The following is a 26317-nucleotide window of genomic DNA, read 5'->3' as shown; positions in this document are numbered from 1 at the left end:
AGTCAGGGGTTTCCTGAGCTTTTCAGAACATGGTTTTAACGTAGCCATGTGTTTAGAAGAGCCCCTAGAGAGTCTTGTTTTGGAACATTCTGACGCCTACACATTATTATCTTTGCTACATTTTGCACTTTTGTGTGAAATTTATTTTTAATCTTTAACAAAACATGCCTCTGTTTATCTTAAATTCAGAAAAGGTTTAATAATTTAAAACAAAATAACTTCTAAAATAATTAGATTTACAATGAATACTGAAACATAAAAGTATAAAGCAAATTAACAAGAAAGGACTTCTTAAAGATCAAAGAAAATATGTTTATTTGATTTGATTAAAAACAAATAAAAAGTACTTTCACTTTAACAGGTTGTAACTGGCTGTTGACAGAAACCAGTGAAAGAGTTTCCCAGCCCCACAGGATAAAGGTTTGCTTCTGATAGAGGTTCACGTACTCAGAACAGACTGCCCACTGATATGGCAAAGGAATTATATTTTGAAAATCGGCAAAGCTACATCAGTATTAGAAAATGTTGACACAAAGGCAAGTTCCCTTGGACAATACGCTCTTTTTGCTGTTATTAAATAGGACCCATGGTGCTAAAAAATGGGTATTTTGCTCTCTTCCATCTATTTATTTAATATATAGAAAAGCTCCAAGAATGGGAAAGGTAGAAGTACCATTTAATTCAGTGGAGAAGCTGGACATATTAGCTCAAAAACTACTTCAATGAAGTATTAGAGTCCCTAGATTAAGGCTGGCTTCCAGAGCTCCTGGGCAGAGCAGGCTTGGATGTGCCGGGCTCTGCCCAGCCAGCTGGGCCTCTGTCATGTCGAGGCCCAGTCCACTCGGAAAAAAAGTCTCCCCCACAGACTTCGGTGGCAAAAGTGCAGACCCCTCAGGAAATGATGCCATACTGGCACCCAGGCAAGAAAAACCTAAGYATTTGAAGCTGGAATTTATTTTAAGTCAGGCTGTCTAAAAGCTTGTTTAATGAGGTTTTATGTTTGCTAATACCAATTTAATTGATGAAAGGGCATTTGAAAGAAAGTATGTTTTTTGGAAAGAGTCTTTCCTCATTTCTAAAAGATAAAAGAGTTCATGGTCTATATATCTCTTGAAACCTCAGTTAAGTCCCCTAGCTAAACCAAAGAGACCAGGTTTGACATTCCAAAAATGCTGAGGTAAAAAACATGCAGAAAGAAATTTAAAACATTCATACATTTTAGATGGCCTTTATGCAAAAAGTTGAAAAAAAACCTTTTATTCATAAAACCCCAATAATTTGAAGGTTGTCTTTAAAAGCAACATGTGAAATTCACCATCAAAACYAGGGTAATAATTTTAGAGTAGTAGTAGTAATTTTCACACTAATTTTAGAGTGTCCATGCGGGCTAAAAGAACAGCCTCTTTAGGAACCACAGTCACTGCATCCCACTCTCCACCCTGTTTCCATCAGCCTGGAAGATGCTCTCAGTCGGGCTGTCCGGGTCTGCACACCAGCAGGCCAGCTCAGCAGGCCAGCTGCGGCACACAGGGCCCCATGTGCTGGGGCTGGCACAGGCAGGCTGTGCCTGGAGCAGTGCTCRCGGGCTTGCTGCCTGCGCTGTGGCGAGGCTGGTGCTGACAGCAGCCTTGAAATCATTGTGAATGGAAAGCGCAGCCGTGCCTGCCGCTTCTCAATAACTGCAGCACTTATTGCTCCCCACAGGTCCTCATTTCTGGTAAGAAGTTTGATTAGTCTGACAACTGCTCATATAATTCATGTTAATGTGCAGCAGAGACACAGATATGGTCATAGGAATGAGAGATACTACAGTTATCCAGCACTAAAACATTCACTGGAAGATCTTTAAAACAAAATAGGTTGTGAAAGAAATCAAACTTTGTTCAAATTTAAACCAGTTGACACTTTGACGAGAAAATGTATCTGTGATTTATGTTTATGTCTGGGAGTTTTCCCTAGTGTGAAAGTCTGTCTTTAAAGGAAAACCAGCTCTTTCTTGCAATGTGCATTCTTTTATCTTATGCAGCCTAAACTATGGATTACAGTGATGTCAAAAATGGTACATGGAGTGATTGTATCCTGTCTGTGTTCTGCAAGAATGACTTTGAAAGTTAGATGTTTCATCTCCACAGTCATATCCTGGTCAACAAACTCAGTCAATAAATAAATACATTTAAGTGACAAACCTAGCTTTTCTGTAAGCTGCAGTTAAACAGGAACTTGATTTGTTTTTTGTATTCACATCTATTCTATAATAATGAACCCAGCACCACAATATCCGAGTACCCATTATGATTACAAGATCAGAGAAGCCTTTGTGGTACCCATTTTCCTAAAAATATTTTTAAAAACCTAGTCTTACATTCTCACTCTTTTGAAGTCTTTGCTTTAAACCTAAGACCTTCATCTAAACGGCCCTCACTTCGGTTTGGAACAATTTTTGAACTGGTGACCTGATTCTGCTGAAGAGGATAAAAATAAAAGGGTATGAATTTCTCTGCAATTAAATATTATCCAAAGCTGAGTGTTAGAAATAAATATAGATATATAATTCCCATGTTAATATCACTTTTTTTYCCTAGAGCATGTAGTGTTCATTTTAACTGCCATGTATGAAATTCATAGCAGCAGGGCAATTTGGGGCAAAATGTTAAATAGCTGAGCAAACCACAAGCCTCAGAAGAAATAAGTTAAAGAGACAGATACCAATCATGTGCCAAATACACAGCTGGAACAGTGTAACAAAGCTGGTGGCAAATTTTCTAATGATGGTTGAAAGGTCTTTGAGAATAATTTGAGCTAACACTAACCCAGTTACTGTGTTGTTACTGCTGCTACCACGAACATAGTTTTCCTCCACAGTTCTCAAAACTCGTTTCCAAAGATAATCTGCCGTGGGCCTGTCCTTGCTAGTCATGGCTGAGGGATAACAACTTTGGGCACAGAGGAGCACAAGGTGAGAGYCTCCATCAACCAGCGCTGCCACACAGCCGCCCCGGCCGCCTGCGGGCAGCTGGGGCCGGCGGGGGGGTTTTGGCGGCGCCAGCAACGCTGTTTTTTGAYGGCTAACCTCAAACGGGCGCGGGAAGCCCTGCGGACCTGCGSCGAGGCCCTGCCTGGGCGGGCCGGGCCGGGTGTGCGGTGTCGCGGCCTCCGCCCCTCACGGTTCCCGCCGCCGCCAACGGCCACCTCGCGGCCGCCGCCTCCCTGCCCCCGCCCGGCCCCGCCCCCCCAGGGGAGGCCCCGCCCCCTATCGCCCGGCCCCGCCCCTCCTCGCGTCCCGCGGCCGCTCCCTGCGTCTGACGCAGCGCGCCGGGGGAGGGGCGGAAGTGAGGCGGAGGCGGAGGCGGAAGTGGCGGCTGGTGTCGGGCCAAGATGGTGAGCGCGGCCGTGTGGTGCTGCTCGCGCCTGGGCGGTGGGGGTGGGAGGCGCGCGACCCCCCTCCCCTCCCCCCCGCGTCCCGCCGCTGCCGTTGGGACCCCGACGGTCGGCGGGGTGCCGCGCACGGCCGGGGCGGGGTGGAGGACGGGACGGTGCTGTGCTGAGTCATGGCGGGCACGCGGCGCTCGGGGAGGGACGTGGCCCGGGCTGCTCTGTGCCCGCGCTGGGAAGGCGTCCGGGTGCGCTTGGGGCTGTGCTTTGGAGCCGCTTTCCTGGGCGCCGGGCAGGGGAGGGACGCGAGGCTCTCGGTAATCTGCCGCTCCAGGAGCCCAGGGCTTCAGGGGCGAGCAGCGAGCACGGCGGTCGTTGTGGCCGAGTTGCGGCCTTTGAGGTGTTTACTGGCGCTGGGACCGCCTAAGCCGGACGAGTCATTGGCGTGACTTGAGGGGTTCRCTGTCTGGAAGTATTTCCTGCTTCTCTTTTACTTCATTTCACTTCAGTCTTCCTAAAATTTTGCCCTCTTGTTACACTAATTAATAATACCTTTTACATGGTTTTGTTTACAGCGTGCTCAGAAAGATCAGATCAGTACTGAGTACTTTAGCAGTGATGCTTTTGATGCATGCGATAGAAGATGTTTTAGGTTTTTCTAATAGCCTTGAAGTTATTGGCAGTTACCATGGTAGTGTACTGTTTCAAGAGACTAACTGTGAGCAGTTAGGGCTCTCTGTTGGAGCTGACAAAAATGATGGAAGAAACTCTTAKGCTGAGCAGCTCATTGCTGTCACCTTCCAGAGATTATTATTCATTGATCCGTTGTAGTAATRTGTGTGAACAGTCCTCAAATGCCTTCAATATAATCAGCTGTTGTAGCTTTAAATTGGGAATCTAGGTTAAGAAGTTTTACTTACYAAGTCTGTGGAGATGTGTTTTCTCTGGTTGTCTTTTACAAGTTATCATTTCTCCTTTGCTCTTCCGGTTAATTGACCTAATAGACTRCGTGATAGAGCTTATCCTCTTTAGGGCAGCCTTAAACTGTAGATTAAATACAACTTGATTGCACTTGATTTGTGTTGACATGTATGAAAGAATGCCTAAACATGTTCCATCAGTTGGGCTGGGATTTGCCTTCTTCTCTCTGAACCCTGCAGCACAGGGTTGGGAATGAACAAGGGGTAATTATGATTTTTTTTTTAACTGCTTCAGCCAACATCCAAAAATGTTTACTAATACCTTTAAGTATCGTCAGACTCTCTGAAAGCATTCTTATTTAGTGTTTTCCCAATTCCCCTTTCCCCATTCCCCTTAAAAAAAAAAAGAAAAAAGAAAAGAAAAAAAGAGAGAGAAGAAAGAAAGAAAGAAAACAACCAGAAAAAACCCTCTTAAGGCTAAAACTTGTGCCTTAGCAGTCTGAGGAACTGTTGAACTATTTAGTTAAAAAAAATGCAGAATCTCTGTATTTTTCATATGCTTTGGGTCAAATGGGGCCTGATTCTGTGAAAGTAATCATCGCTCTTTGTTCCAGAATTCCAGAGGAGCTACTTCTCTGTTGAAGGATTGCATCCCAATTACTGAATTTTCACCTGCTGGACCTACAGGAAGTCATGATCTTCTACGTAGAGGGTATGTTCTATTGCTKCTTCTTAAATTGAGCAATAATTGATGTAAAACTTCAGATGTAGGAAGAAAACATAGTAAATATTTTTTTTTGAAGAAGTTTCTTGGTAGATGTGTCTCAAAACCTGTGGCTAAAGCACATGTTTTCAGTCAGATTGTCTTTCAAGCTTTAATTTTCTGCGAAATGTCACTTCAAGAAGTAGGTAGTGTTAATGGACTTTGACTTATTTGATGCTTATTTTTAGAAAATAATGGCAAAATTTTAATCATTAGGAAATACATGCTAGTTATGTATATGTGAATGTGCCATAGAACTGCATGAAATGGTTGATTTTGGTATAGGTACAAAAAGTAAAGTTACTGTTATAAAAATACTATTTTTATTTTTATGAACAATTTACACGAGTGGCAAAACTATGTACAAGTACTGAATAATGAATCTACAGTAACTTTATGGAGTTTAAAATGCAGGTAAAACAGCTATGGAGAGGAAAGCCTGTGCAGTATTCCGACTGAAAAAACTTAAGCACTTGAGACTTTTCTACAGTAAAATAAATAAGTGTGCAGTTATTGATATGTTTCTCTATTTCTGAATGAGGTTAAAAAAAAATCTTTTATGTCAAATATAAMACTGAAGGTAAAAGGATGCCTGAAATTCTTAAACAAAATTTTTTTCTTCTGACAGTGCTATAGTTAAGAGGTCATCTTTGCTTCTTCTCCATTAAGCATCATTTTTATATAGTTGAAACTATGCTAGTCTTGTGTCTTTGGATTGATGTTTGCATCTGGAATTTGTATTGGACTGCAGCTTAAAAAAATTAATCAGAACACCATTTTTTAATTACATTGTTTTGTCTGTGTTTTTTAGCTTTACAAGTGTGAAAAATGAATTGTTACCCAGTCACCCACTGGAGCTGTCAGAAAAAAATGCAAGTATAACATCAAATATAGTCATCTTCACTCTTAACTAATTAGGAAGCTGCTTTGTGCAGCAGCCAGGAATGACCAAGGTCCTGTCTTTGATGGAATGTAGATGTTCCAAAGCCGTAACACTTTATTTATACCAGTAACATTCTTGGCGAATTTGTCTGAYGTGTAACTTCCCACTTGTATTTCTCTTCACTTGAAGTATATAAGCAGACTTCCAAGTTGGGCTTTATTTTGGTAAGGCTTACTATCCAAAATTTAGTAAGTTTAGTTGTGTATGCAGCCTCTGTAGTTAGTGGGGAGACCGATACAGTTTTTGAGTACAGCTTTTAAAATAAGAGGTTCATATTTTTTGTTTTACTTTATTGTAGTGTCTTATGTTAACATTGCAGGCATATAGTCAGTAACGTAAAAGCCAAAGTTAAGACTGAATTATTCAAGCTTGGCAATATTGAGTTTAAGGGTGTGTGTCTGTGTATGCTTTAATATTCATGAGCCAGCATTTTTTTCATCATTAAAACTTGCTRCTAAGTGGATAGGTGCACATTCTTTATCTTATATATTGGCTTTAGAGCAACTGGTAGGAAAGCAAAAGACAGCTCTTATCCTGAGTCTTGCAGAGTGTATGTGATACTCTGTTTTCCTACTTGATCAGAAAAGATGTATTCCAAATATTTTGAGGTACAATCTTCAGTGACTAAAAATAATATGAATTATTGCTTTGTGTTTTTACTTCAAACCAAGCTTAGCTTTCTATTTATGTGCTAATATATAGTAAAGCAGTACACAACTAAACCACTTGGTGGGGTTGCATGTACTGATTGTCAAAAAGGAAAAAAAATTGCTATTATTAATTTCTAATAAAAGCAAGCTAGTTAAGTGCAATTTCAGTGATTTAACCAAATGTTACTGCGTTAGTATGTATCTTGTACATTTGAAATGCTTTTGACAGTATCACTGAATTTTTACTTCTAAATTTCAGTGAGTGTRTTTGTTTAAGCAGGATATCACACTATCTTCTATGACTGTACTTGAATGTAGCTTTTCTTTTTTCCTGTGATAGTTCCAGTTAAATCAAGATAAAACAAACTTTGCTACACTGAGAAATATTCAAGGACTCCATGCTCCTTTAAAGCTACAGATGGAATTCAGAGCGGTGAAGCAGGTAGGCATTTTTATCAAACTGGTATAATTTAAATCACTGGAAAGAATTTTTATCTGTATAAATAACCTTTTAGAAAGTCATCTTTCTACATTGAAGTACAACCATCCTCTATTTCCAAGATAAACTTTTACAGTGAACTCTTTTAATAAAAAGGAAGACAGACCCAAACATTGCAATTCTTAATTTCCAGAACAGTGTATATATTAGAACTTTTCAGCTGCTGTTCTTGTAGTGATTATTTGGTGATATGAAAAGCATATTAGGTTTTATGTGTACTAGCTTCCTACAACCCTTGAGAGAAAAGCAGGARGAATTCAGTATTAATTCCTAAAACTTGCATCTCTTCTGTGGAACTCCTGAGTTTCATTCGAAGGAATCTCTGCATCTGCAGGGAAAAGAAACAGAACTATAAAGCAAGTGGTGATTTGGATGTGCAAGGTAACTTGCAACATGATGCAGAGAATTTTTTTCTGTGCTTGCTGTTATTCCACAGCCTTATAAGATCAGGGGAGCTTTATGGTGAGCTATCTTCAAAGAGTTTAGCTTTATTTGGGAAGCTGAGTTTGCCTTCTTTCCCATCTTATCTCCTGTGATGGAGTAGTTGGAGGCTGACTTTGTCCCCTAGGAACATAGAAAGCTCATTGGTCCTAGTAAACTGTTGAGGGTTGGGTTTTTCGTTTGTTTGGGGGGTTGTTTTGTTTTGTTTTTTCACTTGTTCAAGGTTGTCAAGTCAGTTAAAGAGGGTTGGAGCAGTTTTGTGCTGTTCTCTAGTGGTTCAAATTTCTGGTGAACTGCTGTAAGCTCCATAAAACTTGGTAGGAATTTCTTGTCTTGAAGATGGGAGATATGAAGACATCCCTTGATCTCAGCTGTGCTGTCTTGTAAGGAAAGGCCTTTTTCCTAACTGATGATAGCATATGGCACAAAAGGGGACAAGTGAGGACAAATATCGTGCTAGTATCCCTCTACGTGTATTTTTGAGCAAGGGAAAAATCTGGTGATCAGAAGATTGTTCACTCCAGCCTTTTGTCTTTGATGTTAGATATACAAGCTCTCTGCGATTTAATTTCACCTTTCCAGAATATGAAGGGGAATACTGCGTGTGCTTGAACTTATCACATTTGTACCCGTAGTTATACATACCTGCAAACTATGTTGTGTGTAAAGATAATAGCTACATGATACTTCTATATTTRTAAAATGTGTTCATAATATAACTGAAGTTTCACTCTCAGTAGTGAACRTAGTTGTGAGTAGGGATAAGTCATTCTGCACTGACCATTTAGGATCTGAATGCCCTGCGTACCACTGGAGTTATTCAGTAATACTTTGGGGTGGAGGATGCAGAAAAACACCTACATTTTTTAATAACTACAGTGAAAGCTGCAAGTCTAGTGAAAGACTCTTCCTCTGAAGATAGTGATAGACAACATAAGATGGTGATGTTAGGTATGTTTTGATATCAGTGTGTGCCAGTAGCCCTCTTACTTCTTTCTTTGAAAATGGTGATAAAAATAACCGTCATTTTTTGACAGTTACTTCAGATTGAATTTGAATTTTTTATTTGGATTTTCGAGACTTGCCCAAATTTTAATGTCTGCTGTCGTCTTATAGGTCCAGCGTCTACCATTTCTTCACAGCTCAAACATAGCACTGGATACACTGAGGGGAAATGATGAAAGCATTGGTTTTGAGGATATTCTTAATGGTAAATATATTTTCTTTCAAGTTTTTTGTGAGCTATCTAACATGACTTGAAATTAATGGAAGAGTAAAAATTGGGAGCTGTTAAGTTCTTTACCTTTAGGAATTACAAAAAGTGGAAACAAAATACAGATAGAAATTGAGTTCCTGAAGTGAAAGAAACTGTGGGATGGAGAAATAAATGTTCAGCTGCTAGTTGTGTGGCAATTATTCTGAAATAAGGAGTAAACCTGTATTTAATTTTAAGATAGGTTTCTTAAGGAATAGATTATATACTTTTGCTAAATGCCTGTTCCCCCAGAAACTTCTGAAGCACTTACCCAAATTTTGACAAGGAGAGATTTCAAAGTTTCTGCAAGTTCTATAATTAAAAAAAAAAAAAAAAAAAAGGCTGAGTAGAAAAGAGATAGGGGGAGGATTCCCTTGTACTAACTCAAGAGCTAGCAGTTGTATAGGCTGCTGGCTGGCTGTCAGTATTTGTGTAGGATGGAATAAAGCTGGCCATATTATTTCTGGTTTTAGGAATCTACTTTTTGTCCAGCTGGCAGTGAAGGCGAGGGGTGCAAGCAGAGAAGAGTCTGAGGTGGGGGGGAGAATGAAGAGAGTTTGGGATAGAGGGAACTTGAAATACTAGAGAGGTAGGTGGAAGTCTGGAGGCATGAGGGAAACCTCAGAATCTTTTTTGGGATGGATTTATAGGGAGCATGTGAAGGAATCTTAGGTTATTGTGGTTGAAGGGGTAGAGCAATGTCAATTTATAGAAATTTGGTTGTTTTGTTGCTCACAGCAAGCTGTAATATGCTTATAGGTGGAGAAGGAGTAAGTGCTCTGTTAAAATTCCTCTTGTAAAAGTCTGTATTTGTTAGCTAGGGCTAAATGAGGTAGTTTTGGTGTCTCTGGAAGAATATCAAGAGGGCATTAATAGGCTTTGTCTATGGAAGGAAAGTAGTTTGCTACACCCATAAGGTTCATTGCTTTCAAGACATTCACAACTTTTTTTCTTTTTTTAAAACCTTTTTTTTTTTGGTATGGAAATGAAGTTCATACTGTTGGTATTGGTGTGTGTTTGTGTCCCCTGCACATTATTTACTAACTTTTGAATACAGTGGCCCAGTGTCAACCATGCTTTAGAGAATGGAAAAAATTYCATGGACACTTAAGGGTGAGAATTTCCTCAGAACTAAGCAGTCAGCTGAAGAAGAGAAACCATCAGTGGTATGCCCCAGCTAGTGGAAAGCCTGGAGTGTGAGCTTCTACTGTGCTAGACCCCAGAGAAGTATCCCTGGAAAGATGTGCAGGTGCCTATGAGAAGAGCATCAGTGCAGGTGCCTATGAGAAGAGCATCAGTCAGACTGGCATTATCCCAGACATCAAACAGACATCAGTCGTGATACTCAGACTATAGGAGATTGTGCTTATGTAGAACTATGTGGCTTTGCTTGGATTGYTTTTTGTTTTCCCCTTACAAAAAATCTGTACACTAGAGAAATTGATTATCTGATCATTACTTTGGAAAGAGATTAATCGGTTGGACAGATTTGTGCTTTGCACAGTAGCAAAAATCAGTGGAGTCATTTGCACTAAGCATTAGTATAAAAAGGAAAATCTAGATGAAATATAGTCATCTTGATGGTTACTGTTTGTAGCTTTGTAGAAACCTAATATTGCTGTTTTTCATTTTTTTTTTTCAGATCCCTCACAGAGTGAGGTTATGGGAGAGCCACACATGATGATGGAATACAAGCTTGGTTTATTGTAACAAAATGTACTCCAAGTCTGTTCTCCATAAAATTTTTTTGTGCGTGTCTTTATACTGAAGACTCAAATGCATGATATTATATTGACACTCACAGTGTTAAAACTACAGATCCTGTCCTGCAGATATCACTTGCCTTCCTTGATGAAAAGGCACATTAAATGTTTAAAGTCTATAAATTGTTCTGTGCTTGTTGTCAATTATGGAAATGTCCTGTAACTAGATTAAATAATGTCTCTTCGTACACTGCTCAGGACAATAGCTTCTTAACTATGGAAATGGTATGTATACGAAAAATCAAAAAAATACTCATGCATTTTAGAACTGATTACTGTAGCTAAATACGTTTAATGAATGTTCTTGCAAAAGAACTTTTTAAGTGGGAAAAGAAGATATTTTCCATTGGGTAACTCTTTGTTCATGAAAGTTTCCATACTTTTTTTTTTTTTTAAAGCATTGAATAAAAGTTTGCTATAAATGCTGTGGCGTTCCAAAATATATTTAATTGTAAACCAGGCATCTGTTATCTGCAACACAGTGCTTCGCTTTTATTTTGCAGTTTCTCTAAAGATCTGCAGTGGCTTCCACACTGCAAGTGGAATCCTGCTACATACATTTTATTCCTCCTGTTAACATGATATGTTAATTGTTCATTTACTAGTGAGCTATTGTAATTTTGTGCAGAATTGGAAGTACCACTGAAAGAAAGGAGTTAAAAGTTGGAATTTTATTTCAGCTTTTTGCCTGAGAGAGTATTCTGTTTTCTGAAACTAGAAGCAGCTTCCACTTAGACTCAAACCAAGTATTTTAAAATCCATTTGGGAACATAGTCCAAAAGTGTAGCCCTAGATTTAGGTATTTTGGTATTCAGRGATGAAGAAAGAATACCTTCTTAAGAGTACCTTGTGAGAGTACATAACAAAGCTGCTGCCATAAGAACATGAGAATACAATGGTACTAGATCACAAATAAATAATTTTATGTGAGTTTACAAAAACTCTGATCTTAATAAAGGAGGAAGGAAGCAGCTATATTTGCACACACCTTTTAGCAGGGAGCAAGCCATTGAGGGGTGTATTTATGTTTAATTGGGCATTTTCATTTAAGTTCAAGATTATAACAGTAATTATTTTCTGATGTCATTATGTACAACTCCTGCAAGGCAGCTAATACTGTAYGGCACTGTAGACAACTTAGAGTAACTCTTTTCCAGTTTTTACTGTATTGTTTGTAATGGTATCTGAAACCCTGTGCTCCTGAATCAGGTTTTTCTTTATGTGCAGAAAAAGGTCTGCAGTCCAAAAGAATCTGTCTCTTGTGAACTACAGGGAGCCTGAAACAGCATTTCTAAGATGGAAACTGCATTTATTAATCAGCTTTTTGATGACTGTTAAGTGAAGTCTAAGAACTTGRTTAGCACTAGAGTGCCGGTAATTGAACGTGAAGGCATAGATCTGCACACTCTTTTAGGTAGCTGCTTGTTCTATGTGTGAGTTGCTATACTTCAATAGGATTGGCTGTTACTTTGTAAGTGACTAAAGGTTCATGGTTGTGTTTGGTAGAAAGCAAAAGTAAGGTGGTCCAATAAAACAGCTCAGTGGCTGTTGGTTGAAAGTCAGGTGCTACTGTGTCTGAGCAGAACTACTTTCCAAGTAACTTTGCACTGTTTCTCACTAGTGCAGTGAAAAGTGGACACAGATTAGGAGGCCAGACATAATTTGTAATTTTTTTTGTTTGTTTTTGTTTTTTTTTCCGAAGATTTGTGTAGTTTATGATCTTGGATAAGAGTGAAAAAAGTTTGAGCAGGGAAGTTCTGSTGTTCATTGTGTCTGTAAGGAAGCTAATTTTAGGGGTCAGCCAGGCTGGAAAGCAATGGTATGTGCAAGAGGCATGTGCAGTTTATGCTGTAAACTGTTAATAAAGCTGTGGGAGTCAACAAGGACAAAGAACTTCGGGGACAAAAGGAAGGGCTGCACTAGCAAGATGTCTCAGAAGAAAAATGTTTAGCACTTTAATACACCAGCAAAGTGACCAAATTATGCTTGGTGCTCAGGGCTAAGCTGGGCTTGGGGCTGGTATTCCTGGCACAGCCCCTTCCCATTTTGTATGGGCTTCAAGCTATACAGCAAGCTCTGCAAAGAGCAATCTCCAGGCCACATCCAGACTTAGGCACCCCAAGGGGGGTGCCTGTACAGCCAGGTGGAGCTGGGACAGCCCCTGCATCTAGGTCTTGCCTGGTTGTGCTCTCTTTGGGCCCAGCCTGGGGCACAAGTCTCATGGGTGCAAACCGTTTGAAGCCTCTATGCTGGCTTCTTGCAGGCGTCGGTGCTGTCCTGTGCAACTCCCCCCCTCTTGTTGGTGCCAATGTTCTTGGCAGTAGCCTTTCTTGTGCTGGCAGGAAGCCAAAAAAATTGTTACTCCACCAGTTATCCTGTTGGTTGTTTGTCAAAAATCATTTCAAGAGCTACAAATATGAGTTTAAAAGACCAATTTTCACTTTATTGATTTCTTACAAAATATTTGCCTTTATATATAYACACACACATAGAGCAMCAGCCTGAAGATTTAGATACAGAAATAAAAAATGCATGAGTACCTGGTTTCCTCAACTTACATTGTGTTAGATACTTTAAAAACACTTTTCACACTCTCCATGTTTGGATCTCTGTTTGGATTTTACACCCAGTTCTAAAGGCTGTGTCTGCCACAAATACTTTGCAAACAGCAGACGTTTTGTCCAGCAAGATCAAACCATAACAAAGCCATCCCTGAACTGTACGTGAAAATCCTCATTTGTGCTAACAGAATGCTACTACTGAATTAGATGTATTTGTTGCTTACCATCAGTTTAGTAGAGGCCTTTGCTGAAGAAGAGGAAATGAAGGAACACTCCCACTTTATTTTTTCCTAAGCAGTTTTCTATGAAATAGTTCATTTCATAAAGACCTATATAACTGCATAAAGAASAAAAGAAGACAATGTAATCTTTGTGCTTAAGTCCTTCAGATCAGTGTTTTGTTAATCTCTTTGGAAGTACTTAAGCCCGAAACATATTTTGGATCCACTGATCATTATAAACTCAGCTCACTTCTCTAAGAAATTGGCAGCAACTCAGGCAGTTCAGGGAGGACAGTTAAGCAGCCTCATTTACAGTCTAGTCTTTAAACTGGACTGCAAGAGCTTAACAGTCTTTAATTGCCAACATCAGCCTTGGTAGGTCAGGACAAAAGAGCGAGAGCTGGCTGCCTTTATTAGCTGTGCAAACGTTCATTGCCCTTATCCTGGGGGGGAGGGCGCTGAACTGCTTTCAGCAGTGACAGATAGTAGTCTCCTGGATAGTATAGACTCTCCTTGACCTTATATGAACTCCCTTCCAAACATCTCACTGGTCATGATGCATAGCCTGGAAACAATGTCGTAATTCAAACAGAAAGGATCTGCTATAGTATCATCCTGATGTGCCAATATTTTTTTTTGGTCACTGCTACTGAGAAACACTGCAGAAGTAATCTGTTCGTATGACAGATATAAATACATGTTAGTAGACAACTCATTACGCAGAGTATGCTATGGCTGTCATTTTTATCCTATGCTATGTGCATGTGAAGTCAGTTTCCCACTTYACAGTTGCTTTCCCACAGTTTTCCCATTTTAACATCAACCAGCTTACCATATTTTGATTTTTCTACCCAATCTGTTTTCGGGGAATAAAATCATACACACCCTACCTACTTTCAGGAATCAGGACAATACTAGCTGTAAAACTCTTATAAAAAGCACATGGGAGTGGTCCTTAACGTGGTGACCATATTCACATTTCTTCTGCTGTGCTGTGCATTCCAGAAGCTGTGCTAGTTTCTACGTAAAGATCTCAAGCAAAAAGCTGAAGAGTCAAGGAGCAGAAACTGATTTCTAGGTTGCTCTTTCTAATTTGCACTGTGGCTGAGGACAAGTCACTTGTTCTCCCTGTTCTCTCTTCTGAAATGGAGAAGAGTAGCTGTTACGGAGGGAAATTTTTTAAAATTAATAGCATTTATAAGGTGCTTTGAAGTTGAGAAATGCTACTCAAGTGCTAATAAATTATGCTGCATGCACTGCAAGATGATTAGATGCCCCCTCATTTCAGGGTTATTAAAAAAAAAATCCACTGAAGAGAAAAGATATCATATCCTTTCACTAGAATAAACATTTAAGTCCAGTTCAGCCCAGCTTTACTGCAAAACAAGTACTCATGGGACAAAAAATACAGGTGTCTGTATGCAGTCCCCAATACATGGAAAAGGATAATACATTTACAACCTAGAAATGTGCAATATGGCTTTTGCAATAAGTAGGCATAGACCTAACTTCACATTCTGCAAGCTGGAAATAGTTTCTAAGTACAACTGCTCATTGTGAAAATCCATTTTAAAAACTAAGTCACAGGCAAAATCCACACATCATAAGTTAAACTTGCACAAACATATTCTGCTAACTGCAGCTTACAGCAGATGCAAGTATTTCTTCCAGTTTGGTTGCCTTCTGAAAAAAAGTACCTTTTAGTTTAATAATTTTAGAGAGTTTTGTGTACTTCACAGTCAGGCAGCGCTTTCATGATGTCCACAGTGGACTGCATCCTTTGCCAGCATGAGCTCCACTGACTTCAGTGGAATTCCCAACACACGCTGGCCAAAGAGCTAATCACCCCACTTAGAATGATACAATATGTGACATGCCACAGCCAACATTTTCAAACTTAAGAAAGGGTAGCTGGAAAGACAATATCATCCTACCTTATTTTTTTGTTATGTTGAAAGCAGTATTAAAATCCCCACTGCCAGCCTATCTGCATAGTTGAGCATAAGAGCTAGCTTAATTCAAGTGCTAAAAGGAGACACTGGAAATACAGTGCTATCAGGTTAGTGGTTATTGCTGCAGGGCCACTTTTAGATTGCATCTTTAATTGTTGTGTTGTCTCGATGCTGCATGTGTGACATAATGGTCTCTGCCACTGCATGTCAGATTAGAAAACCCAGGTAAGTGAATCCTTTGCTCAGCTATCAGTACTCTCTATGCTGGATACTTCTTCGTGTAYAAGTAGAGCCAAATCCTCTCCATTCCAGCTTGTGCACAGAAGCCAGCTGTAAAAGAGAAATAAGACAGGTATTTTTAGCTGAGACAACTAAGTACACACAGCRCACTGACTCAGCATCAACCAACATACCCGATAGCTCTGTTACAGCAAATAGTTTGTCGCACAAAGCTGTTGACACGTCTCAGTAAATAGCAGCAACAACAGTACTTGCCTTTATTACACAAGTTAGACAACAGGATTTCTGCTCTCTCTGATAAGTACTGAACTACTATGCTAGATTTAATACATACTGGACCAAGCTACTGCTTCTCTCAAATAGTAACATTGTATGACACTCTCAAAAGAATGGTTCTAGACAAATTATTCAAAGGGCAAGACACCTGAAACACCAGTGATAGAAGGAAAAGAGAAATAAGAGAAATAACCTACCAAACTTCATGATGAGGAGGGACTAGTCCTGATTGATTGCAGGAGGGAATTACTCATTTAATGGTAAGTATTTACTACCCTTTGCACAGAAGAGAGTGCTTTTTTAATAGTAACTTTATTATACAGCACTGAAAAAAATAAAACTATTGTTTTACAAATTGAAGTTACTTACTGGTCCTTTGACCATATAACAAACTAGAAGATTACAAAACAGGATTATATGCAAATACTATAGAGGTGTATTTTTTAAACATGTCTAGAGGCTTATTCATACAGGGCTTAACATTAGTGCAGATCTTTTATAAATTTTAGTGGCTTATAGTCACAAGATATCCATGATCAAGGACCTAGGCAGACTATTTTTATGCATGAAATCTCTTCTSAGTGGCACATGTAAAGGCCAATGGAAGGCACACACATACGATCAAGGGTACAGTGTATCCTCCTAGTAGTAAATTCTGGATAGATGTTAATCTGAGGCAAATAGGTGACAAGTTCATAACATGAAGCTGAAGGTAGGCAGCTAGATCACAACTGGAGTGATGATGGGAAATCTTCAGCATCATCYAATGGAAGACTTCTTACCATGGATCTGTCCCCTAGTCTTAGCTCTGCCTCACTCCAAGCAGCTCCTCACTGACAAGTTCTCAGAATACTTTCCATAGGCTTGCTTTATATAAGCAGTTCCCAAACAGGGTGGAAACTAAAGGGACCACTACACACAAAATACATCTAATATATTAGAAAATACCAAAGTTTGAGAACTACTGTGCTAAACCACTCTGCTTGAAAGCATGCCAATGAGAAATTACCAGTAAAAGTAGTCAAATTCTAGAACAGAACCCTTCTGATACATACTTACCATAGTACACTCAGTGGAATTAGACAAAGGCCTGCTGATAAGAGGAAGCTGAAGCCTGAAAACCATGCAACAGTAGCTGCATAGAGACTATTAAAAACTGAAAGTGAAATAGTGCCGGTCACAATTTCTAAACAGGCAATACAAGCAAACACGGCACCTGCCAAAAGAAATGGATGGATTACAAACAAAACAGAATGAAAATCCTTTCAAAATACTAAATTTCTTAAACTTGTTTTGAAAGACATCTAGCAAAGAAGATTTATCTGCAATATTTTAGCAAGTATCCATGTAACAAACACCTGAGTATTGCATGTCTTTGCCATGTAAGTGTCTTCCATGGGGATTCCTTTAAGTTCAAACTATTCATTCTTACTAACGACGTTCTGCACAGCTCAATCCTTTACCCCTTCCAAATCTTTCTCCTTTCTGTTCTCATTCTTCGCTTTCTTACTTCCCYTCTGTTGTTTTTCTAATCTTACCCCTTACATATGGAGAAATTCACCAAGCCTCTGACCCAACAAAGACTGCTGGTTCAGCACACAAGTATCTCCTCATTTCTGAAAGGAGAGATGCAATCTGTACGAGTTTTGTACTAAACTACTTGTTGGAGTGGCAGACCATCTCTTCAGTATATTCTTTAACATAATTTCCCATGATACATGCATATTCCTGAGGCTACAGAAAAAAACAGCAATAGGTAATCAGAAAGTGATGACAAGTGGCAACCTGATTCCTGCAAACTACTCAGGTATCAAAAGCTCTGAAGAATGCCAAGAAACTGCAAGAACGGAGGTGTAGGTTAGCACACTCCAGTACAAAAATATCTTTGTCTTATTGTATAAAACAAAACCAAACATTTTGAGACCTGATCTAAGCTTTTTTTCTGTGATTCACTAGAGAAGGGACTTCTAGAAGTCATATGTTATATCATTTGGGAAGTGTATAAGCAGTCATGGATACCCATGAGGTAGGGTGAGTAATTCAGGACCCAAATCTTTAATCGTTTGAAGTGCTTTTTCAATTGACCATCTACTGCTTACTTTTCTAAATCATAATGCATGACGCTGACTATATAACAAAAGTGTACCTTTATCTGCATGTCAAAATCTTGTAAATGTAGAAGCACTAGCAAACCACAGCTGTACACACCTTGAGCATTCCTCAGCTTCATACAGCCTATGGTCATTTTTTAGAGCTCTATCTCCTTTCAAAGTTGAAAGTTGCAGGACAGTGTAAAAACACAGTCTTGTTCATATTAAATTCAGAATCAAAAAAGCCACTATATCATGACATAGGATCATATCATATGGAATTTTAGAAGAAAAGTAATCCTAAAATATCTGTTTGCTTAAAGGTAATCTTAGTGCATCTGTTACGGAACAACATATTATTATGTTTTTTAAGAACAAATTCTACTCACCTTGTTCACTAGCAAGAACGACTTTTGACAGCATGGATCGTAAAACAGGAATAGGCATAAAGCAAAGTAAAGATGGTATTCTTACTGTAAAGCAATGAATCAGTCATGAAACATTACGGGAAAAAGAGCTTTGGGAATTTACAAATACATAGCAAATTAATTAATCACATAGTTTTTAGTGCTGAGTTCCCTGGACAGTAAAAAGCAATAGAAAAATCAAACCAAAAGTGCATTGATACACAACTATCCAAGCAGAGAGAAAATCATAAATCCATTGTATGTTCATGGCACTAAAAATGAATAATAAGTAATTCTGTTCACTCTCCACATTCCCCTTCTTTTAATTAAACTCTAAATGAGTCTGACTCAACCTTGAATTTTTTACTGCTTTAGGACCTTTTTAAGAAGGTACCTCAAACCCTACCAACTGCATTAAGTATAGATAACATAGTAGCGTTTTCATATGTATTGCTAACTATGAGACACCTGGTTCTTAACTCACCTAGAAACATGAGCAGGGTAGTTTTGGCAAACGCAGCCATGACGATTCCTCCAATGTATGAAAATATTCCAATAAAGACAATATAAATATCTTTGAGACACTTAGAAAATAAGTAAACTCCTAAAAAACTAGTCAGAGAGATGGAAGTGAATGCAGCTGCTCCATATCCAATGTATACTTCATTCCAGCAGAGTGGCTCATCCAGTTCATACAGTGTAAAAAGTGAACTCCCACCAAACACAGTAAATAAGTAAGTCATAAATGTAAACAGTAACACAATGATTAAAATTCTCTTTTTAAAAGGAGCAGCTTTAAAAAGCATGTACACTCCAGAAAATGTCTCTTTAAGAACTTCTTTACAAGATACTGGATCCTGTTGCTGGAATTCAGATACACCTACTGTATCTTCCAGACAAAATATAATATAGATAATATTAATGGTGTGAAGCAGAGATGCTGTCACAAATGTCCATGCAAAGCCTACTCCTTTTATAAAGTAGCCAGAAGATAGTCCTGCCAATCCAGATACAAATCCAAAAATCAAATCAACCACAGCTATTCGTGTTGTTTTCTGCTTCTCATCATGACACAGATCTGCTATAAAAGCAAAGCCTCCTCCTAGGAAAGTTGCCATACTCCCAAACAGTCCAGTAATAAATGCAACCCCATATAAGATAGAGAGTGACAAGGAAAAATACGACATCATAGTGAGGAAGATGTTTGTAATCAGAGCTCCCACTGATGGTAAAAGTAAAGACTTTTTTCGTCCCTGGCGATCCCCATTAGCTACAATGACAAAGGCAACTACAAGGCTGGGAATTGCCCCACTTAAGTCCAACTGCATATTAAAAAGAGAGGCCTTTTCTTGAACTTCCTGCAAAGAGAAAATAAAAATAATAAATGTTATAACAAAATATTAAAATATGTATTATGGAATACTACAATTATAATTAGAATGCAACATATAGCATAACAAAATACAAAAATTATTATGTTATTATAAAGTAGTATCTAATAATGTAATATGATATTGTATGTAAAATCATATACCTTATTATGCTATAATAAAATAAAATACAGCACTATAAAAGACTACATTTATAATAAGGACATGCATGTTCAAAGACTCCCCACTTCAGTAATTTTACCTTCAACAGCCCTCAAACATGTCTCGTTAAAGTTTACGACAGAGACAGAACTTACTTTATAAACACTCTTACAAGTACCCTTAACAGAGGAGCTCCAGTGAAGACAAGAGAGCACTTCTTCTCACCATATTTTACAAGAGCAGGTGCTCATACTGTAAGTCCTTCAGCATAGGATTTTGCAGAAGGACACTGGCTCTATTTTACATCTTTCAGAAAACAGTACAAAACAATCTTTGATTGAGGAATGCATACCAGGCTCCCTACTCGCAAGAGAATATCATTCTTTATAAATAAGCCTACTGAGAGTTACAAAGAAACAATTCACTGATTAGGATGCTATGTGAGTAAACACATCAGGATTTGCTCTGACATCCTGAAGTACAATGTTAGAAATAATAATGATGCATAAATGTGAAGTATAGCCTTAAAAAATGATACTGATTCATTTCATCTGTACTGTACATTCATCACTGTACAAACATGTGAACTAATTATTTTTAAAACACTGAAAATGTTTGGGGGCTCAGAAAGCTTCCAAATCAGTGATCTCCCTTTCAAGATGCTACAGCAGGTATTCATATAAAGAACAGTAGCTACATGACAACAATAAAATGTAAAGAAACATGAAGGGAAAATTTCTGAGTTCTTTTTAACAGTTTAAAAATAAAATGAATTTTATAAACAACCAGTTAACAGAATATATATGATTACAGAAGAAAGAACAAAAGAAAAGTCAAATATAAAAAGACTATCTTGCAGTTATGAAACTGGCTGCTAAACTACATTCAGCAAACTAATTCAGATCTTGTTTTCAATTTATTTATGTAGGCTAGACAGACAGCAATCAGAAAAGCCCTTTAAGGGGAAAAAACTGTTTAGATGAAAGAGTAGCAGTGGAAAAGAGTAAATTCTTTTGCACAAACTCTTGTACTATTAAGCCATCCCACAGAATAAGCAGAGAATCATAGAATCAGTAAGGTTGGAAGGGACCTCTGGAGATCATCTAGTCCAACCTCCCTGCTCAGCAGGGTCACACCTAGAGCATGGTAGACAGGGTTGCTGAATTCACTCTGCAAGTTTTCTTGAAGTTCTCTGAAGTATCACACAGACTTGGGTGGGGGCTTGCACTCCTGAAGAATCAGTAGAAGGTACAACCCTGTAAGACTTCCCAAGCTTTTCTATGCCTGTACTAAAACCATCTGTATTACGAGTTTCATTTGACGCCTCTGTAGCTATCATAATGCACGCTGAGCAGCACCTTCTAAAGATAAAAGCAGACAAACAAAAAACCCCAGAACTTTCAGGAATGTATTTTGGTCAATTTCAAAAACTGCTGAATGCCTTATAAACTCATCTTTATATTTACAGGCAGAGACTGTGAGTTTCTAGGTCAAACTCTTCCTTTGCTTACAAGATACCAGGTTTTATTACAAGAAGGAAAATCCAATTGATCTTGGGGGACTCATGGAAAGTTCACACGACCCTCAATACTCTGGACTCTTTCACTGTCTTCCCTTATGGGTTTGTCTGCCTTAGGAGTCATGATGTCATGTCTACTGGCCAGCACTGTAGTCACCCTAGGAGTGTCAAAAACAGATTTTAAATGGAAATGGACTAAACAGATTTGAATGGAAAATGATACTCTGATCCCTAATACCTCCCCTGATGGTGGGTTTTGGGACAAGTAATGGACTTTATTTTGCTTTTGCATTATCTGTGCCTGAGAACAAGGAACAAAATGTGGCCTACATAAGAATGCATTAGATCTGTCTATCTATTAAAAAGAAGAGCGGGGGAGAGGAGTCAGGGAAGCAGCCATACCTACCAAAAGTGACAGCACACAGAGAAGCTGTACAGACTGAGGAAAAAAGCTGTAGGAAAGAAAATAACTTAAAAAGAGGAAAAAGAGAGAAGGCGGTATGGGATGGGAAATTATTTAGTCTGAAGGGACAGCGTCAACAAGAAGGGAAGCAACCCAGCCTGCAGATATGCTGGCGTAACAAATACAGACATCTCCAGGGATTTATGAAGACTGAAAAAAAATCTGATTAATGGATAGTCTTTTTTGTACAATTGATGGAGCAGAGAGGACCCTCTGTGACTCCAAGTTGTTGCAAGCATCATATCTTTAGTAGCATTTACATTCTAAGACATCAATATCAAAGAAATACTAATACATTAAGAAGAAATACATTCAAAATAAAACCAAATGTTACTATACATCATCTCAACCTGCGTACAATACAAATGTTACTGTCAAAATCATAACGAAACATAAAACAGAAGTAATAAAATAACAAAGACTTAGATTTCGTTGTTTTAGGTGTGCAACATAAAGAACATGACTATACATCCAGCTGTCACAAATAATCGTAACTTCGCTGAAGTAAATGACTTGCATACTGATGACACAACCCAAATAAGAGAACGACAGCATTTAGACCATTTAGAAGAACTCAAGCAGTCCCTTCATATATTTATGAAGTAAATGGAAATGAATACAGAAAATGATAGGTCGAATACTTAGCTGATTTAAAATCGTATAACTATTAAAATCAACGGAATTGCAGAAATTTGAAGAAAAGGGTCTAGCTTTGTAGTCTACAAATTCACTCTACTCTGAAAAAATGATCAYGCATGGTAGAAATCATTTTCATTAATTTTGAATTTTGTGATTTTAAAAATTATTTAAAAATAATGAAAATGAAGAAGTAACTCACTTATATAAGGATTAAATTAAGAGAGAAACGTGCCTGAGGCTGAACAATGGGCAGAACATGATACGCTGACAGGCTCATAAAATTAAAAAATATTACTGAGTAGCAAGGGAAAATGCATGTCTTGGATGATAAATAATGTTTCAGTATAACTTCTTATGTTAAAAAACGATTATTCAAGCCAGTAATCAGAATGTTCCAGCTTTTATTCCAATGACTTTTGAACTCATTTTGATTAATTATAAAATGACTACATTCCTTCAAATCTTAAGAAGTAATTAATCTAAATGCTTCAAAGACCATCCATTTTGAATTATATTATACATCTTTGCAGGCTGCTGCTGATTTTGTCTTCAGTCTCTTTTTACATTTTGCTCTGAAATTGGAGAGATTAGTAAAACCGTCTCCATTCTCAGAACTGAAGGATTTATACTAAATTAACTGGTAAGGGATGTATCTTTCTAAAAGCTAACCACAAACAAGACTTGATGGAAGCACTCCTGACAAAAAAGTTTACAGCATCCATATACATAAGTCAGTTAGGGTGAGCCTGGAAAATCCAGGAAACCAACTTCTTATATTCTCAGCAAAAGCCTTGAGACCTGAATTACTAGATTTGCTCTTTTCCCCATATATATGATTATTGCCTAGCATAGAGATCAGGTTTCCCTGAAATTAATGGGCATTTTGAGAGTTTCATATTCATATACTATGGTAACAAATATAGCATAAAAATGATATTAGACATCCAGACAAGAGCATGACTGATTAATAATTCATAGCCTGGTGATATCCACTGAAGTGAAGGGAAGGAAAATTCATTAGGGAAGGGAAAACAAAGAAGCTCTATTGGCTATAATTCAACCATCCTCGTGAAGGTCTTATAYTCTTAAATACAAAGTTAATTACATTTTGTTTCTGTTATGTCTCCAAACCAATAACATGTAAATTCACTGTCATGTCAACTGGAAACACTATCTAAAACTCAGCTGAAATTAAGCACTGTTTTACTCTTTCGTAAAAAGGAATACCATGTCTTATGTCCTGAAGCACATGTGATCACAACTGGAAAACAAGTTGAATTTGGGGGAAGGGTCTAGAAAATGCTAAGTACAAAAATGTTTGTTAAAGGTAAGTTTCTTCATGGGGTCTGCATTTGGGATTGGATCCACCAACTATGATTTTTACAGTTGTTTCCGCTGAGATAGGACATCACATGACAATGCATCAAATGAGCATTAGCTAGTATTAACGAAACACACTTTGAGGGAGTAACTTACAAGCATTATTGACAGAATCCCATTGGCTCACAGTTATCCACAGCCTTCAGGCCCACGAAAACATATTGGGTATTCTCTGATGATTGAACTATTCCAAAGGAAAATTATTTTCTATAGAAACTTCCTTTTCCCCATTAGAAATCTTTTCTGCCTTTAAAGCTTGACAGTTCATGTGTCCATCTCTTCTTGTGCTCTAAGGTACTAAAGGTACTTCAGTTCCCAGGTTGCTCTTCAGTGTGGTGCCACAGATAAATGGACATAAGCCTTAGCAGCCCAACCTCAGGTTCTYTGAGTCTGTTTTGAATGATAAAGGGCTTAGATCCTGTGATGTGTCCAGTAGCCTAGCCTCATCTCATGACAGATTTCTAAAGGAACATCTCAGACCTAACCATCAGCAAGCTCTAATGCTCTTCTTGAGAACATTTGTTGTCAGGAACAATGCTTTCTTGGTATTTAATTTGTAAAAGATACATACTTGAGGAAGATCTATTTGTGCATTTACTGCATTCCGACTATCACTGGATTATTTTTAATTGTTTTTTATCTTCAATCAGTTTTAATAGGTGGCATGTATTACCTTCCTAGGCTGATCAGTCAGCCCAGAAAGTGTGCTACTCCAGAATTCTACTCACCTTTTTACTTCCAATTTCTTTCAACCACCACAGGCTTTTTTCAAATGAGGAAGAATCTACTTTCATGCTAAACATTCTGAATTATCTAATTGACCATTTTCAATAGAATCCCTACGTGGCATTGAAAAATTTCTTTTATATATGACAAATGAGGCAAACAAACTCAGGCATTCAATCTCGTGAATATGCAGCATTTCAGAGATTGAAATCTGGGATGTAAGCAAAATTTTAAAGTGCCACCTGCAACACTGTGGCAATCACTTTCCACGCTATAGGGAAATATCAGCTGACAGTCTCCCATTAACCCCATTTTCTGTATAATTTACAGTCCAAATCACCTACTTTCCTGATTCAGCAGAGTAATTTCATGTTCCACTTAATCTGATCTAACTGGCTGTTGCTGTGGTGGTTYTATTCCACCTCTTCTGCAAGTATATTCCCTCTGCCCTGTGTTAGAAGCAGCAATCATGTAGTTGCAGACTGTCTCAGAGCAGTTTGACGATTCAGAAAAAAAAAGTACTCAAAAAAAGGTGTTTTCAGTTGATTTAGTGAGTTGACCCAACCCAAACTGTAATATATGGCTGCATAATCGCTAGATCCAATGCAAGGAGAGAAAAGACAACAGAGAGAGAAAGTAAAGGGCTGTATGATCATTTCTTCTAGTGGCAGCCCACAGTTGTGCTCAAGTGTAACATAAAAACTCCGTAACAGAAGAAATTCCAAGTAATATCTCWTTACCCAGCAAGCTAAAGTTCGAAAAAATGCTAAAAATGTAATTACCCACAGGATGCTGCCACCTTGCCATATTTATATTTCAACAAAGCAGAAAAAGCACTGTTAAGAATGGTAAATCATTAATCATATTAGATTGAACAAAGATCAGCTGAATCATTTTTTTGCGCCTTAAAATTACAAGTTTTTGTTATTTTKTTATATTCCCCTCATCCTTCATTCCTGTAATTCCTCTTAGCTACAAACGCCACTAGAAGTCACAGAGCCGGCTGGTGATGCCTACACACACGCACAACTTTCAGCRGAAGGAGGGCCCTCAACTGCACACTTTGCAATGCAGCGCTTTGCAACACGAAGACAGTTCGGGCCCAGGCCTGCAGGGTGATTTTCAACTCTTAGTAAAAGCTGAATTTATATAAGCATTTTTCTGGAGACTATTTTTTTGTCTGTAAAGCACGACCGCTATGTACAGTGCAACACACACCAGCTGCAAGCCTTCTGTTATATATTTATAGGGTATTTTTYCTCCTCTCTTACCTTCTGCTTGATATAAGTGGGGTTACTTTTATTTTGTTCACAGTAACTAGCACTGCTATTGCTTATGAAAGTGGAATTGTATTCCTCCTCCCACAGCCTTCGGTAGATGAACTGCTGCACCAGTGGGCTGGTCAAGGAAGAAGCAAAGGTGTAGACGAAAATGACGGGCTCCACGCACAAAACCTTCCTCATTTTGGGGCTTCTGCTTTCAACTCCCTATGCCGGAAAACAAACAACAAAAACGAAAAAAAAAAATTAAAGCAATTATTTACTGCACGGAAGGAAAACCACCGACCTACCCGCCCGCCGCGCGGTAGCCGCTCAACGCACCCGGCGGCACGGGGGCCCACGGCCGCGGCCCGTGATGGCGCCCGCGGGGTCGCCGCCGCCTGCCTCGGGCCGCCTCTGCCGGCCGAGGGTGCCGGCGCCCGCGG

General features: G+C 38.6%; 2 protein-coding genes across 3 annotated transcripts; one reads left to right on the top strand and one right to left on the bottom strand.

Moving 5' to 3' along the window:
- Positions 1-3313: 3313 nt before the first annotated feature.
- On the top strand, positions 3314-10729 carry POMP (proteasome maturation protein). Its single transcript, XM_085321800.1, has 6 exons — positions 3314-3378; positions 4907-5004; positions 5867-5927; positions 6989-7090; positions 8705-8798; positions 10486-10729. The coding sequence occupies exons 1-6, from the start codon at positions 3376-3378 to the stop codon at positions 10551-10553; spliced, it is 426 nt and encodes a 141-aa protein (XP_085177926.1). The 5' UTR covers positions 3314-3375; the 3' UTR covers positions 10554-10729.
- A 2294-nt stretch (positions 10730-13023) lies between these two features.
- SLC46A3 (solute carrier family 46 member 3) lies at positions 13024-26300 on the bottom strand. Of its 2 annotated transcripts, none has more exons than XM_085321798.1 (6): positions 26183-26300; positions 25884-26099; positions 18838-19711; positions 18336-18419; positions 16916-17072; positions 13024-15670 (listed from the first exon to the last, which is right to left on the bottom strand). In XM_085321798.1, the coding sequence occupies exons 2-6, from the start codon at positions 26073-26075 to the stop codon at positions 15583-15585; spliced, it is 1395 nt and encodes a 464-aa protein (XP_085177924.1). In that variant the 5' UTR covers positions 26076-26099; positions 26183-26300; the 3' UTR covers positions 13024-15582. The 2 variants fall into 2 exon arrangements, with proteins under 2 accessions (XP_085177924.1, XP_085177925.1); XM_085321799.1 differs by having other exon boundaries at positions 26214-26300.
- Positions 26301-26317: the final 17 nt, after the last annotated feature.

The sequence above is a fragment of the Rhea americana genome, unplaced genomic scaffold (assembly GCF_003343005.1).
Source record: "Rhea americana isolate MKP2758 unplaced genomic scaffold, rheAme1 scaffold_71, whole genome shotgun sequence".
NCBI lineage: Eukaryota > Metazoa > Chordata > Aves > Rheiformes > Rheidae > Rhea > Rhea americana.
The sequence above is the reverse complement of the archived record's forward strand: the minus strand, read 5'-3'. Positions and strand labels throughout refer to the sequence as shown.

Bases quoted from the DNA above. Each gene is read 5' to 3' on its own strand.
- POMP (XM_085321800.1), top strand. The intron at 7,091-8,704 runs GTAGGCATTTTT...GTCGTCTTATAG, and splicing joins AATTCAGAGCGGTGAAGCAG to GTCCAGCGTCTACCATTTCT. The intron at 8,799-10,485 runs GTAAATATATTT...TTTTTTTTTCAG, and splicing joins TTTTGAGGATATTCTTAATG to ATCCCTCACAGAGTGAGGTT.